Source organism: Vidua macroura, chromosome 2 (assembly GCF_024509145.1).
Source record: "Vidua macroura isolate BioBank_ID:100142 chromosome 2, ASM2450914v1, whole genome shotgun sequence".
Taxonomy (NCBI): Eukaryota; Metazoa; Chordata; class Aves; order Passeriformes; family Viduidae; genus Vidua; species Vidua macroura.
Window position 1 is genome coordinate 14,625,999 of NC_071572.1, and position 17,018 is coordinate 14,643,016.

General features: G+C 42.8%; 1 protein-coding gene and 1 long non-coding RNA gene across 4 annotated transcripts in view; one reads left to right on the top strand and one right to left on the bottom strand.

Moving 5' to 3' along the window:
* The window catches only part of CNKSR2 (connector enhancer of kinase suppressor of Ras 2), a 202,267-nt gene extending 196,936 nt beyond the window's left edge, over nucleotides 1-5,331 (bottom strand). For all 3 annotated transcript variants that reach the window (XM_053971090.1, XM_053971089.1, XM_053971088.1), the window contains exon 1: nucleotides 5,069-5,331. In XM_053971090.1, coding sequence (XP_053827065.1) covers nucleotides 5,069-5,132 — 64 coding nt within the window. In that variant the 5' untranslated portion in view covers nucleotides 5,133-5,331. The remainder of the gene's footprint in view (nucleotides 1-5,068) is intronic.
* A 4,284-nt stretch (nucleotides 5,332-9,615) lies between these two features.
* Nucleotides 9,616-15,797, top strand: LOC128804181 (uncharacterized). The gene is made up of 2 exons (XR_008435961.1): nucleotides 9,616-13,238; nucleotides 15,208-15,797. It is a non-coding gene; the product is annotated as an uncharacterized LOC128804181 (long non-coding RNA).
* Nucleotides 15,798-17,018: the final 1,221 nt, after the last annotated feature.

A 17,018-nucleotide genomic window follows, 5' to 3' on the forward strand; every position in this document is an offset into this window, starting at 1 on the left:
TACTACATGTACCCTCTGATACTGTAAAATTTTAGTTTGCTTTACATTGGAGAAAGAAAATAGTGGTTTAATGCTGACAAATTGCAAAATGCCTGATCTATTCCACATATGGCACTTAGCAATGACTACTAAGTTGATGACTATTCTGACACTCATCAGTCACCTACTCGCACTTGACAAGGAATCAAAGTTTCAGAATCCAAGTGTTTTTCATACTCTCATCCAGCTTTTTTTTTTTGTCCCCTGAGACAATTCAGCCTTTTCCATATTATTTCCAATAGGCACAATTTTTAAGGGCCCTGCCAAAATCAACATGAAGGGAAGTAGCATAAGAAAGAAGCTTTAACTTAATAAACCACTAGAAAAAAACCTAGAAATTATGGACAAAATTGAAAGCCCTAAATAAGGCACATACATTTGTGGAAGCACACTTCCTCTTTAACATAAAGTAGGTGTTCACATGTCTTTGTAACACTGTAGTCCATCCTACATTCCAGAAAAAGCTCCCCCTAAATTCAGTCCATGTCAGTCTTTAGAGAAAGCCATGGCCAAAAACAAGGTCGGTCTGATAGTGACCCTGAATGCAGGATTCACCCTTACTTTTTTTAAGGCTTAAACTGATTTGCTAGATCCCAGTGCTGTGACAGAATTTGTGACCTCACTGATGAGCTTCCCTGTTGCTAACTGATGGTTCAGGAACTGCAGCAAAACCCGGGTGCTGCCAAAGCAGTCCTAGGGCTCTGCATATGCACGAACAGGAGTAGGAGGATCCCCATGGCAATACTTTTTTTAAATCATCATTAAGTATTGGAGTATTTAGTGTCAGAGCGTTCCCACAAACTGTTGCATTTTCTTGATGAATAACACGTAATTCCCACTACACCAAGTGGTGTAGTGTACACCAGTTGCTGGCAGCCCATGATGACTCTGCAAACACATGTGCCACTGAAAATGGACATGAACTTCAGCACACAAACAGCAGACAGAAACAGTTCTCAAACCCATGCAATATTCAATCATACAGATGGGGAACTTTGGTACTCTACTTTCACTTTACTAGCATGTTAATATTTCTGCTTCTCTCCCCCCCAGTCCTTCTAAATATCTGCATCCTTCTAAACCCTGATAGAGTAGACTTTATGGAGGTTAAAAGCCCTTAGTCGTTAGCATTAGAAGCCTTTAAAGACAACCCCATGCCTCAGATGTCAGCTCCTTGAGTATGACTACTGTTACAACAGTTTAAGCTGTATGAGCCTCATATGAGCCTCATATAAGCCCTATGAGCTGTCATTCAGCAAGCAAAAAATATGTATTAAAGCTTTGTTAGATACAGTAATATTGATTTTTTTCAGGTGGACTGCCTTTTGGAACAGATTCAGCCATTGAGAGATTGGTACTGAATTAAAATTCGAATATTGTTAAAAACAGCAAGCCCTTATCAAAATACAGCCATCATCAATAACCTCAGACCAAAGAAGTTAGATTAGAAGACTCAGTCAAAAACATCCTAATGTTTGTTAAGTAACTGAGTGTCTTTATGTGTTCTCAGAATCTCAGAAATCTAAAATACATCTGGCATGTTCCTCTCCTGAGTGAGTGAAAGCCATGACGTTTGACGACGCTTGCTTTTGTAATGTGCCAACGTCTTGAGACTCAGCAGTGGAATCAACACGTGTCCTCCAGAGGGGAGGCAAAGGAGGTGGCTGACACACTTTCATCTCACTGATCCATACAGGACCTTTAAAATTAGTCCTAAATATATGAAAAGCACAATAATACATGGTTTGAATCAATTTAAATACTCGTTTTATCCCCCATGTACAATATGCCATCCTGTGGGAGAGATGAGCTAATCTATCTACACTTTTTCCAGCTCTATGACAGTTACTCTTCGGGGTTCACTTTAAACCCTGCAAAATTCATATGCTGACATAGGCTCCCCTCACTTTGTCCCTTTCATTTGCCAAGTTTTAACCTGTACTTTGGTCCAAAACTTCTTATTGAACACATTTTCACAGTCAAAATTTAGATAGTTACTTATTTGTATAACCAATTGCAGGTACAGCTCTGTAGCTCAGCAGCACTGGCATTAGGCCATTACAAGGATCCACAGACAATGTGCATGTCGAGGAATTAAAAACTGACAAGATACTGCAGAAACTGCATTTATTCCATGAATACCCAGCCTTGAGTCTGTTCCCTATACAGACATCCAACCCAGAGATTGGCACTTTTATCTAACCCCTCTGAGTTATACTTTCTCCATGTTCATTTCTCACATCTTGTAATTTCAGGCCCAACATTTTATCACTACACTGAGCAAAATGCCACTGAGGTAATGGTTCCTTTGCCTAAGTAAAGAATTCCAGATGAGGCCTTTTACTGCAAATGTTCAGGTCATACCAACAAGACCATCACAAAAATACTGAGAACAATAAAATCTAAAGTGTTTCATTTCCCCTTACTTTCAGATAACTGTAAACAATATTGAACAGTAGATTTTCCTTTTTCAGGAAAGATTTTGCTTTGAACATCAAAATCTATTTGGAAGAATTCTCTACAGAGCTGCTCTGAGCAGGCATATGACATAGCAGAGCACTTACTTCAAGGAAGAGGTTAAAACCAAGTTCAACAGTTTAATTCTGTAAAGTAACCCCCAGTAAGTCAGCAAAATATTCTCACATCTTGAAGTTTAATGTAATTTATACAACCAGACTTGACTGCTGCTAATGCAAAGACCACTACTGCACTCCTTCCACACTTCTCATGACAGACACATTCATGTTTTACTCATCAAACTTGTCTTGGGTACCTCTTAAAATACAAATCAGCTATTTTGAGGACTTTCAGAAACAGAATTTGCTGGAAACAAAGCACTTAAAGCATTAGAAGAACATTTTTTCATATGGATTTCAATACCAATGTTTGCAACACGACACATTGTAAGTAAGGAAAACAAAGTTGTTGCAGCAAAGACCGCTTGCCCTTATCCACTACCATCCTTCCTACAAACTCAGCAAGGTGTGACCCATCAGGCAGGAGCAAACGTGCCCCCAGCTGCTGGTCATACTCCTTTCCAGACTCAACTTTTGAAACTAGAGTGGCTTCCTAGGTGCTTTTCCTCCAAGAGTGCCAGTCACAGGCAGGTGCTTTATCTCCTTGCACCACCTAAGTGAAAGTTCCCATGCTGCACAGAATACAAAATGAAGAAATGGAAGCGCAAAGCAACATATATGAGTTCACTCCGTAAAAATGAAAGTCCTCCAGGGAAACAATCAAACACTCAGGCCAGAAAAAACAGGTTAAACACTAAAAAACAGGCTTCGTATTCCAGAAAGGGGGCACGACTGAAATAACTGCCTTTTTTTTTTAAAGTTTACATGATTATTTCTAAAAGATCAGCAGCTCTGAGTGTTAGTCACAGGTTTCTAACTACAAACCCTTATCCAGCAGCACAATTTCTAATGCTACCATTTAGCCTGTTCTTTTCAAATTACTGATTTTATAATAATGTAATACAAAAGCAGAGTATGCAAAGCACTTCACCTGTCATTTATGAAAAGTAGTTGATTTATTACATTTTTAGGTGTTTTAAAAATGCATTATCTGTAAATTCATTGTTTTTATGCATTCCCCAAATTATGGGGAATGTATCTCACATACTGATTAGAAAAAAAGTCCTACACAATCTTTTTATTTTTAAGTAAAAATGTTGGAAGCCAAATTGCTGTAAAAAACACTTTGAAGTTGAAAACTGTTTGCTCTTAATACTGATCATCTGTAGCTTCTTCAAGGTTCTTATTAATATTTATTTATTTCTCAGGATATGAACTATTACATAATTATTTTAGATTATTATTCTATAGAGTGAGAATGCTTCCGAAAGTGCAAAGCGATGTATGTTTCTAAATACAATTATAGCTCGCTAGCTGTAAATGCCAGGATTGAATAACTGGAAACATATGCTATATGCCTGAAATTTTAAGGATGATGAAACTGTCACATTGGTAGCACACAGCATGTTATAAAGAACTCCCACAATGTAGCAGTTGTTCAAAACTTGTACCCATCCGGTCATTCTATCTTTTTATAAAGATATATAACACTAGATGGTGATTTATTCAAAACACAGCTGCAGCTTAACTTAAAGGTAATGTGAAAATACCCCACACATACAAAAATCACACAACAAAATACTTTTTCACATTACAGCATTAAAACCACAGAATAGCATACACAGAGAATAAAAGAAAAGCGTTTCCAAAAGGTCCAAATTTTATACCCATCAGAGTTTATTTGAGGGAAGGACAGGTGAGGGAGCGGGAGAAGCGGAGCAGCGGAACAACCACACTCAGCCCAGAGCCCAGACTGTTCGCGCTCCCTTCAATCCTGGATCTTGAAGCGCAGCCCCCGGAGATGGGGACGGCGACCGCCTGAGGCGCGGAGCCCCCGGCCCGGCCGGAGGAGGCCCCGCCCGGCAGGGCGGCTTCCCGGCAGCGGGGGGAGCCGCGGCACCTCCGAGGGCGCGGACCGACCCCCGGCCCCGCCGCCCGCGGAGCGCCCCCGGCCCCTCCTCGCGGGGGAGGTCGCAGCGGTGTCTCCCCCAGCCGTGCCTGCCCCAGCACCGGCCAGCGCCGCACGTTCGGCTGAACTTTCACTCGCGAGGCGTTTCGCGCCGCACCCGCCACGAGCAGCCGGACACGCTCCCGCGTCCCTCGGCTGCTGGGGGGCGGCTCCATCGCCACACCCGGGAGCACCCCGGGCTCCCCCGGGCACAGCCTCGCCTCCGCCCCCAGCCCCCTCCCCGGCTCTGTGGGCAGCCGGGGACCGCCGGCCGCCTTCCCCGCTCTGAGCCCGGGGCAGGGGGGCAGCGCGGCCCCCGGCCCCAGCGACGTGGCCCCGACGGCCTCCCGCCTCCCTTCCCAACCCAGCCAACGCGTGGGGGCAGCCGGCGTTGCCAGGAGGCGGGATCCCGGCGCGGGGGAAGCCGCGGAGCTCCCCGCACCTGCGGGGCGGGGGTGGGGGGTGATGGGAGAGGGCACCGCGCGGCCCCGGTACCGCTCCTCACCTTTCATCCAGTCGACGACCTGGCTCGGCGACCACTTACTGACGGGCTCCATGATGAGGGCCATGGGCGACTCGGGGGCGCGGGGCTCGGGCGGCCGCCGCTCTCCGGGCGAGGGGCGAGGCTGTGCGGGGCGGAGGGACCGCGCTGCCCGGAATCCCGGCGGCGGGAGCAGAGAGCCGCTATATCCCCGCTTGCCTTCGCTCCGCTCGCTCGCTCGCCGCCTCTGTGCCTCTCTGGGGATTTCAGTTCATGTTGCCGGCTCGGCGGGGAGGGGGAGGAGGAGGAGGAGGAAGGGGGAGAAGGGGGCGGCACGCTCCGACGCCTCCCGCCCCCGCGAACCCGCGGGCAGCGGCGGCGGCTCCCGGCCCCGCCGAGAGGCAGGTCCTTGGCGGCGGCGAGCGGGGCTCCGGCTCGACTCTGCCCGCTCTCGTGCCCAGCGGCTCCCGCGGCTCGCCGCGGCTGCCGCGCCGGTGTCTTTTTCTCCTGGCGGAAATGACGAGGCGGCTCCTGCCACCCGAAAATATCTCCAAGTGAAATGGGAAGCGACACCCGACGGCCGCCCGGGGCGGGGGGAGGGGAGGGAGCCGGGATGACTCGCAAGGTGCCGCCGCCGGCGGGAGGGGGGGGTCTGGGGCGGTGGCAGCGCCGAGCACCTGCTCCCGGCGGGCCGGGCAGCGGGGGAGCGCAGCCAGCGGCACCGAGCTGGCGCTTGGTGTCTGGGTTTGTTGGATTTTATTTTCCCTGAATTAAGCATCGCTGCGTGGGCGGGAAAAGTAAATTTATTTTTCTCTTTTTTTTGAGAGAGTGAAGCCCGGCTGTAAAACGGCAATGATGGACGGTGTCGCCGGGCGCCCCGAGGGAGCCGTGCCAGCAGCACCGATGGGGTGGCGGCATTTGCCCCGCGGTGTGCGGGCGGCCCGGGCAAGGGAGGGAGAGGAGAGGAGAGGAGCTGCACCTCACGCCGAGGGTGCGGTAATGGGGCAAGCTGGAGCGAAGTCAGGCAGAAGAATGGGGGTCGGACCCTGGCGAGCACAGCATGGAGAGAGCACCGCAGGTGCTCGTCTGTCCTCCCTGTCCTGCGGGTTGCACCACGAACGTATGGAGGCTGCAGGTGTGAAAATCCACCATCCCTGCAGCGGGTCATCACTGCTGGAGCTGTTAATTTTCTCCTCATTCTGTCTCCCCAGGCTGCATCATCCTGGAAGTTACCCCAAAAAAGGCAATTCCCATGGGCCCTGTGCTACAGTGTCTTTTGGTAGGAACCCCTCCCAAGTGCACAACGATTCCTTCTAGGATGGCCGTGGCACCCTTTTCCGGCACTCTTCCTAGGAGCCTCTGCTCTGAGTAGGTGGCATCTCCCTCTGGAGCTCCAGGCAGAGAATAGTACTAAAGGTTATTTTCCTGCTGGTAAGTTGGCCAATGTACGGCTTTGCCTGCATTTGCATTCACCCTGCTTCTCCTGCCAAGGCTGAGGCAATGACCACCGAGATGTTCCCTCTGACAGCGTTGGCTGCTGAATGCCAACTGCTGATACTGACATTTAATATCTGTATGTGAGGAAAAAAGATGATTCCCTGAGCCCTGAAGTGGTAATAGCAAAGGAATCAATTCCTTTGTGTTGTAAAGGCAAAGGCAGAAGCTTTCCCTCTTCCTTATGTGAGGCTGAAGTAGTGATGAGGGGCAGTAAAGCGGCCATAGGGTTGGTAATGCCTCTCCCTGGAGACCAAGGTAGAGTTTCCCCACTAGTGTTAGGTAGACTTGGCTCTCACTTTAAAGGTTGTACTTAGTTATCTTATGAATCTTCTTTTTACTGAAAACTGGGGCCTGCACACAGTAATTTTCCTCGAATTTAGCTCTAGACTCGTTTCTTCTGTGTCACATTCCAGCCAGCACGCTGACGAGCCGTCTGCTTCTAAAGAGGTTGTGTTACTTAAAGCCACAGAAACAATAAACTCACTTGCAAACTAAGGCTGACTTTTTTCCTTGTGAAAGGTTTGAAAGGTATGCAAGATCCTTATATACTGAGTTATTGTTGTTGAAAGAGCATGGTATAATTTTAATTAGAAACTAGTAGTTTGAAAGGTTTAAAAGTATAAATATGCAAGATCAGACTGAAGCCTGGCATGTAATTTATAGTGTCATCGTGTAATTCTCATTGGGCTGAAATGTTCTTTGTAGGTGAGGACAGGGGAAGTAGGTTCTCAGTACAAATCTATGTATGTAGTCCTATAGTACATAATTATGCATGCCCTGGGTTTCCTATAGCTGTCCAGCGTAATTTGTAGCTACAGCAAGTTTTTCAGTAGAGCATCTGTGACCCAGGACTGTCCCCATGGTCAGTGTCTATTATTTTTAAAACCCCTTTATGGAGGTTTTATCAAATTATGGGGTGGTAAAAGGGAGTTCACTCTTCCACTTCAGTAAACAGATGAAGTGCTGAGCATGGAATCTAATTACATTGATTGTTCTCACGGAGTATAACCATGTCACAAATACTGGGGTAAATTTTACTGTTTTACTTAGATCTTGTTTCAGTTTCACTGAAGATTGTTGGCTTGGCTATGGTAGGGAGGACTTGGCTCAAGAGTAATGATAAAATTATCCATCCATGGTATTTAACTTGGTGACCTATTACAGCAATGAATTCTATAGTCAGGACATGTGCTACATAAAAGTATTTTTTTAATTTGCTCTAAATTTATTGCTGCCTGATTTTATTATTGTTCTCTCTTTCTAGGGTAAGAAGGAGAGCTGAATGACTTTTTATGCTGACCTTCTAAAACTAAAGTGTTTCAGCCAAAATGCATTAACCAACATCTTTTGGCTGTTTTCATCTTTCAGTTTAGTGGCCTTCATCTTGCTATCACACTTGTATGAGTCAGGCTTTTTACGTAAGGAACATAGGACAGTCCTGCAGAGACACTGAACTACAGAATTATGTCTTAACTCATATTTTAGAATTACTCTGGTCCATATAGTCCATAAAAAATTAATATATTTAAAAATATGTCTAAATATGCATGTTCCTGTTAGGAAGGCATTTATTAGGTAGTAAATGTAAAAGAAGGTACACAATAAAACTCAATATTGCAAAAAAAATAAAAAGAACAGGAATAAGTTTAAAATTGAACTGTAAATCTGAACTCAGAAGTATAAAACTACATATATGCTTAGATATCTATTCTCTGAACAGCCATGGATACTGATGGAGAGCTTCAGCAGCAAAGTTTGAGTACACACACCTCATGGATCAGCACCTCAGACTGCATGCTCACAGAAGATACTGCTTTTCTGTAATGGTACATTATAAAAAAAAAACCAATCTCCCTAGAGCTCAGCTGGCAATCATAGCTGCTACAGCAATACAGACTTGAAAATAATACCAGTAAATAGTTCAAGTTTGTCTAATAATGTACATTTTGTGCATATTTAATCAATAGGACAACTGAAGTAGAGCATTGCTCATCCTGAATAATGGTGGCAGCTAGATCCAGGTTTTAACAATAGTACACTGAATAGTAATTTGTTTTATATATATAAAGCCAGATTCTACAGTGGGTATCAGTGATGAGTTACAAACACAATTGTGGGTTCCTCAGAAACTTCATGGACTTTTTGCTAGAATGTCTAGAAAACATGCAAGATACTCAGAAATGACAATTTGAAATCTTGCCCTGAAGTTAGGGAAACAAATTTTGCTGTCAAAAGATGTTGTTTCTGGTGCTGGATATTAAAGCTGTTTCTTAGGTGGGAGATGAAAATAAGTGGAGGCAAATTAACAGTAACTAAAGCTGAGGTCTAATAAAAAGAGTTGGAGTAAAATTTAAAAAAGCAAAAGCAAGAAAAGTGGAAAAAAAGCTAATATTTTCTCCACATTAATAAAGTTTGTTCATTTGTTGTTTTCAGGCAAATAAATTCCTGATTTTTACAAATGAGGCTTTATTTGATAAGAATTGAGCTTTTCCACTGGTACTAGCTCATGCTGCAAATATCTGTTTTGGATGCCATATCTGCTGCTGTCTGTCCTCTGTTCCCCAGAGCCTTTTTGCCTCTGGAGTGGTGCCTGAATTGGTGCCTCAGTCTGGTGAGGATTGCTGCCCCTGCCAGGGCTGGCATCTTCCAAGGGGAAGTGGGGAAGATGTTTAGGGGGAAGGAAATAATAAATAGCCTTGGTTCCAGGGGCCATGGGCAAGCAGAGGAAGAGGAAGGTTCATGATCAGAGGCATAGTAAGGTAGTAAGCCTCTGAGAAGGGTAGACACAGGGCAGATAAGAAAGTTCAGAGGAACAAAGAGGCTTAGATGCAGTTGAAGACCCAAGCTAAATTAGACTGGGGTCTAAATCTGGGCAGTTGTCCCTGGTAGTGGAGCAATGGGGATGTGGCAAGGCATGGGGATGGGAAGGAGATCCATCCCAGCTGAGAAAAGCAGGTGGCTCTCTTGTCTGTGCCTCGGGCATCTGCATGGCCCACTGCCCCTGGCAGCTGGCCACTGCTTGCTCCGTGGCCATGGGTAGCCTCTACCTATAGAGCAAAGGTGACAAAAAGACAATGAGCCTACAATGACTTAGGGCCTACATTGGGATCTTGCTGTTCCCTCATTTCTTACCACTCATCATCTTCAACCTGCTTGAAAGCACAAGTCTTTTAAAGTGTTTCCAATGCAGATATCCTGGCCTTGGAAGTATATGCCTTACGTCCCTGGTAGTTTAATTTGACGTAAATGGGGGGGATGTTGTTGGGCAATTGATACTATTTTGTATAATCAGAAATAGAAATCATAATCCCCCAAAGATGTTTAATAATTTAAAGTATTCAGAACTCAATTAAGGCTATTAAGAGATTAGAAATTAGATTAAAGGTGGCTAAAGGGTAAAAATTCAAGGACTTCAAACACCTTTTGTAATACAAAGGCTCTTAAAAATGAAAAGGCTGAGGATTTCCCCAGGAAATTCTTATAATTTTAATTAGGTTTCTTCATTTAAAATAAAAAAAACAAACCACACAATCTGAGTCCCACTTCCTCTCTCAAGCAATGGACTCAATTTATTGCCTGCTGAGACTTCCTCCTTTCCCAGGTTTGGGGGGACATGCAAAGGTTTAATAGGTTTTTTTACCAGGGAGGACCACCCCAACCATCTGACATGTTCTCCTGTATTGATGCCTGACAAAGAAATTCTTCCAGCCTTTCCTGTGGTGGTGGGAATAATCTTTCCTCTGGTCTTGCTTTCTCTGGCCCAAACTATCCATTTCTCATTTCCTTCCATATTGAGTCAAGTCACTGGCTCCTTTTTTCACTGAAAAGAAGAGAAATCCCTGGAAATGTGGAAAGCTCTTGCCTTTCTGCATCTCATGGTTCCTCCCAGCTGGTGCTGCTTCACAACAAAGATGAGAAAGAGCCATGCTGCCATGAGGAAGGTGCAAGCCAGTGGCAGAGGGGCAACAGATATGTCCCTGCAGATGCAGAGGGTTTTCCAGAAGCATTGGCTTCTGAGTTGGAGCTGTGTGGGGAGTTGCCATCTCAAAAGAACAGTTTTCTTTTCCTTTGTGAAAATAAATACACATAGGTTGTGCTACATGGGCCTTCTCATTTTCTGTTTTTCAGGCACGAGTTCATGGATCCTGTTTGTTCATCAGCTCAGCTAAGGCTCCACCTCTACTACTGCCACAGAAATGCCCTGCCCCCAACAATGAGAAACCAAGGGAAGTGTGCTTCTGTGCTAAAATCATATAGAAGAAGATTATAAAAGAAAACAGCAACTAATTATTAACATCAGGTTCCTACTCAGGTCCCCACATTATTAGCATCACAAATGTAAAATGGCTGCTAACAAGATTAAGCTTGGAAACCTCATTAGAAGGAAATGTCACAGTTTATTCCTGGTGATAAACGCTATTTTATTGCCTTTGGAATGGTTGGCTGGTTTGGCTGAATGCAATGGGTGGCTCCCCTTGAGGTATATATTTCTACTGATGATTTCATATTGTCTGAAGAATAATAAATATCTGATAATTTTCTAAGCAATCCTGAAAATATTTAATGTTGCCAAAGAATGCAGTAATCTAAATTGCATACTGGAGTACAGAAGAAAAAGCATAATGATATGGTAATACAAAAAGGGCAAAATCATAATGAGGAGGGACATTTGTCAGTATACTCAGAAAAGCACAATCTGTCTCCCTGGTAATTTGGTGGAGTACAGAAAGTATTACATGCCATATTACAAGTATTACATTTTATTTCTGACTTCAAGAATTGTTACCATATGTTCAAAGTCAGACATGACCTCTTAAATATAGCATGTTCTTTGTTCGTGCTGTGCGGGCTTCATCCTGCTTGGAGAGTATTTATTCTGAAAAAATTAAAGAGAATATAAATCTTCCAGTGCCAGAAGACTTAATATCAGCCAGCTTTTGTGGATGAACTGGACAGCAATAATTTGGCTCCTACTGATGAGGGAAACTTGACAGGTCTGCTTTATTTCTCATACCTAACAACTTTCTCTAAAAACTATTTCTATGGAAATAGTCCTGAATTTCAAGAAGCATTTGTTACTTTCAAACGCATTTTACAGGAAAAGGAAAATAACCACATATTTTCAAATATTCCTGGTGTGCAGCAGCTTATTGATGTTACAATTAAATGTGCCTTGTTGTGCCCTGATAAGGCTATGATTAGAAGTTCTTTGAGATTTAATGCATCCAGCTTCATGTTTATAGGTAGAGAAGTTCATGACCTAAGCTCCTCTACTATGAGTTGTCCTTCCCAGACTCCAAATTCTTCCTGGAGGTCTGTTTTGACTGTACATAGACCTAAAGGTTTGTCCATATGATGTCACATTGAAATCAAAGGGAATTTTGTGAATCTAATGGCCAAATCAAGAGAATGCCTGCAGATGGATTTTCACCAGAGTGCATGTTAGATTTAAATACCACACAGCGTTCATATATCACATCATTACTATGGTTTGGACTTTCCTATACCATCACCTCCTTACTGTTCTTTTTGTACTGCTGTTTACAGACAAGCCTGGTTAAAGCATAAGAAACAATGATAAGGAAAATGACTATTGTTATTATCAAAGGAAAGGACAAGGAATATTTCTGCAAACTTTTCTAGTATTAAATAACCGTGATAATGAAGGAAAATGTCAGTATAGAAAGGAACGAGGGGTCAAGACAAAAAGGTGGCATTATGAAAGGAGTGATAGGGAAGCAATACGATACACAGGAAGCAATACAATAATCAGAAGAAAATATTACAAGAAACTGGGAAAACCAAGAAGCATAAGAGGAAATGAAAGTATATATAAGTAGGTACAGGTAGAATTAAAGCTGGGGAGGGTTAGAAAGAGTGAGAAAGTGAAGTCAGAAGATATGGAAGAGTATTAAAGCTGGGAGGAAATAAATGAGAAAATGTGAATATCATCAATGCTAATAAGTCCAAAACATGGACAAATTTTAGAAAAAAACCTCTTTTTAAAAGGCAGGTAGATTGGACAGGGTGTATTTCAAATACCCAAAGTGACTCAGTAGGAATTCAGCCAAGGATAAGTAGTAAAAACTAATTAATCAGAGAAGAAAGCAAGCTCCTCCCAAAACATGCCCAAGTGCTCAACAAAGGCTTTTTGTTGTTGTTTTTCTTGTTCCTTGTTTTACTAGAGCTAATGAATTGAGCTCTGCTGGATTAATAGTGCCTGACTCATTCTCAAGCACTGGTCTCAGCTACCACAGAGTGGCTTATGTCCATTGCATTAAATAGCCTTTACCTGCAAAACCAAGTGGCTGCATGTAGCCAGCATATTTTGAATGGTTCCTGGCCATGTTAACACCCTAACAGAGCTTGGGACTTGTCTGGGAGGTGTTAGCTGTGTTGGGCAACATTTGAGCATTCTTATGCCTGGAAACATTCCAGGATCTAGATAGATTTTTTCCTAAGGAATTAAGGATGGAACCTGCCACAGGCTCTGACGTTACTTTCCCTTTCTGTGTCTCGGTTCATGCTCTACTCTACTATGTCTTGAAAGCAGCATCCAGTAGGAGAAGCCTGGGCTGGACTGTCTCCATCTGGTCTCCCAATCCCTGTACTTTGGCAACCAAAGGTCAAGGATGTCCTGGAGGTGTCATAAATCCCAAAGGAGAACCCTGGGGTGCTCTGGAGGTGACCTGGGAAGGTAATCTAATCTCTGTCTCAAAAGAATTTAGAATCAACTGGAAGTATCACAAGAGCTTCCTTTCCCACAACCAGCTCCTCTATACCTGTGCTTGAAAAAGAGTAGGATGATGATAAGTAGTCAATACACACTACAAATGAAACCATTTACACTCATTTCTTAGCTCCCTCTACCTTCAGAGGCTCAAAGTCCCAACAGAAAGCTGGCCATTCTCCTACCCAGAGAGTCTGATGGTAATCATGGTGCTGCCCCAGTCCTGAAGTCTCCAGAAGCTTTTGTTTGTGTAATTGTCAAAGGATGAGCAGTGGGAAGTCAGGACACAGGAGTCACAGATCAAAAACTTTGGCAGAGCTCTCAACTGCAGTTTTAATAATTGCTCAGAGAAAATGCACACCATTTCAGATTCATTTAACCACCCCAATTTAAAAAAAAACTCTATTAATCCCAGTGAGACCCGGGTATCACACCCATCTAATCTCATCTTCCAAGGCATTTCCATTGTGCTCCTCTCTGTAGTACTCTAAGTGTTCTAGAGAATTAAATGAGCGTGCCATATAACCTAATTAATATAGATTTTTGGTTCTCTTCTTGCTCAACATGGGAAGGAGGAAAAGGTACATAATTCATCTAGCTTTATTACTATTATTAAAGTTATTACAGTGGGAAAGCAATGACAGAGATGACTCCTGCACTTTAGCCAGAGAGCGTTGATAACTGTGAGACTTCCAGACTCTCTCAGGAGTGAATCCCAGAGAAAACTGGGAAAGCATCCTCTCATGATGTTGAACAACATGGAGAACACTGCACTAGCATATCCAGATTTGTTCAAATAGTCTTTCAGCAGCAGATACATAGCAGAGGCGCATATTAACATTTGCACTGCTGCAGCATATATGGTTTCATACCCAAAATGAAGCTGCATCCAGTTGAAGACCTGCCCTGCATCTGTGCACAGGGTTTGTATCCAAGTTTGCATAATGCATTTTGCTGATGTGAATTCCTACTGTGCAAATGTGGCCATATGGCTTTATAGAAATAAGTCATCTTGCAAATAATCTGGAATGAGTCTGTTGGGACTGATGAAGGTCAGGTCAGAGTCTGCAGACATCACAATGATTTATTTGCCCACTTTCATTCTCATTGCAGGTCAGCTGCTGTCCCTTGAACCGGCCTGAATTTTACATTTTCCACTCCAGAGCTAAGGTTATTTCTCAGCTGACTGGACTACATCTGTCCACTCTGGAAATAACAATGTTCAAAACCAAGTCAGCATATGGCAGTCATGGACTGGGTCTCCTACCATTACCAGATGAAAAATATTGTTCCATCAGTCTTGACTAATGGAAAACCAATAGAAATAGAAAAGCCAGAAAAGCCCATGGTGTTCCACAGCTAAAAATCCTCCCCGAAGCCCTTAAGTGAAGTCAACATTTTGGGTTCAGTCTACCTCCATGGCCACCTGACCAGATCTGGTCATTTGGCATGGGTAACATGCTATGCCAACTGGTGACACAGGGAGGGACAAAAGCTTTTGTAGTTCTTGCTTGCCCACTAAACCCTCTTGATTTATATCTGCAGGTACTTGGGCCCAGCTTGCAGCTGTAGCAGCAGGCTAGCAGTTACACTCAAGTATCAAACAGAAGAGAAGAGCTGCTTGTGTAATTTCACAGGCAAGGTCTATAGAGAAGGAAGTGCAACCACTTCTCCAGCCTTCAGAGATAATTTTAGGATGGCTTGAATGGCCATTATGGCCTAAAAGACCATGATGTGTCTTTGTTTTCATGAGACTTTTGTCAGCCAGCGTCAGTTATTTGCCAAGCAAGAACATGCACAACCAAAAGTGTGTCCTTTGTTCATAGTTCATATTAAAAGGAAAGGTATTCCCTGCTGGCAATGCTAGCAATGAATCTAACATGAACTCAATGTGGTGTATTTGAAAAATTACCAACTGCCTATTTTTTCCTTTCAGTCTAGGAGAGAGAAAGTAACAGCCCAACAGGGGAAAATGTTGAGCAGGTTTTACATCTGACACTTCCTCCAGCACTCTACAGAAAATTGTCGTCACCATCTCCAGTAATTACAGATTAAATTCTCTACAAATGTATAAAGCAAAATGAATGTATCCCAATTCACATGACACCTGTCTTATTGTTAGTGCAAGAAATCTTTCTTATAGTTGCCAATAATAATGGAGAAAGTCAATGGTTTACAGAGTGATCATTTACTGAAGAAGGAAATGAGTCAGGATGGGAAAGATAAAACCTTGCTGGTTAATATGCATTTATTTGAAGGATATAAAAGTCTTAGGAATTAACTTTATTTGGGGCACTTTATGTGGGCTTGCATACTGTACTGTAAATGCAATTACTATGCAAATGCACTCAGTAACCATGGAAGAAATTTAGGGTATAGCTGGTGGCACCATTCTTGGTTTGAGATCATAGAAACTATTTTGACCAACTGATCCAATGTTACTGTGAGAAGCTAGAAGTGATGCTGTCTTTTAACCTGGGGACAGATTTTCAAACAACATACAATAAAATGTATTTTCTGGATCTATTTTTTTTCAGCACAGTTGCATGTATAATTTCAAGACATTAGATATTAACTAATTCTGATCCCTGTAACCATTATCCCATTATCCCAGACCTGTGCTAACCACTTTGACAGTTCTCTTTTGTTCATTCTACATCATACACATACTTTTGTGGTGAAGAACCGAGGAGAAAATTGATTTGAACTGGTGGAGAGTAGTGCTGAGTGCCTCCCCACTACAGTATGTGATACAGCTGCCAATTCAAAAGAGTAGGCAAGTTCCTCTGCATCAGCCTCCTGTCTTTCTTGTTTTCTGAGAGGTCCTTTTCTGCTACGCTGTTAATCTCTGACCAGCAATGCAGGCTGGCTTCCAAAGCCTTTTGTATTAGCACTCATTCTGTGGGTCCAATTTTCCTCTGAGTTAAACCCAATTAACTTCAGAATAACTCCATTAACTTCAAAGCACCAAGAAAGTTAGTGTTAAGTGTATGGAAGAGAATTCAGTGTATCGACTTCAACTTCAATAGCGCTGCTTTCCCCTGAACACCCTGGCACGTGAGGAGAGAGCAGGAGCCTTGTTGTTCATCACTGCCTATTAATATCGAGTATCTGGAGGTTTGTTTTAGTCTCACCTTTGTGACAAGCTTGTCAAAGAGAAGAGCAATGAGTTTTTTATGTTTTTGAAAGTTGTATCATATTTCAATTTTGTTATTTTTTCATCATGGCGTATCTGCCCACAAAAAGATATATAGTTCTAGGATAAATTGTTCTGCTCTGTCAGTCATATTAGCTCTTTCTAAAATAACAACTGCAACAGAAAAACACATACCAAAACCTGTGGAAATACAGTCATAAAACCACAAGATTGCATATAATTAGCTTATTTTGTTTTCAGAAAAAAGAAAAGTAAAGAAAGAGAACACTTATGGTGAGAAAAAACTGGAGTTTTTTGAAAGTTTTCCACTGATATTAATCCAGTGTGTGCACTGCTCACACTTTGAATAAAGCTCAAAAATATCTCAAGCTATCCTTTATATATGAAAAGTCAAGTGTGTTATAACTTGTAGTCAAGTGACTACTTAGAGGAGCTCAAAGCATCAGAGATAACTGCGTCAGACTGAAAAACAGGATTGTGTACTTTTTCTATCATTGTAAGTCACTAGTACACAAGAGTTAAAAATTGCATAAAATTAGAATTTTTCAATCATATATTCAATAGGAATTTGGTACTGAAGGGAAGTTAAT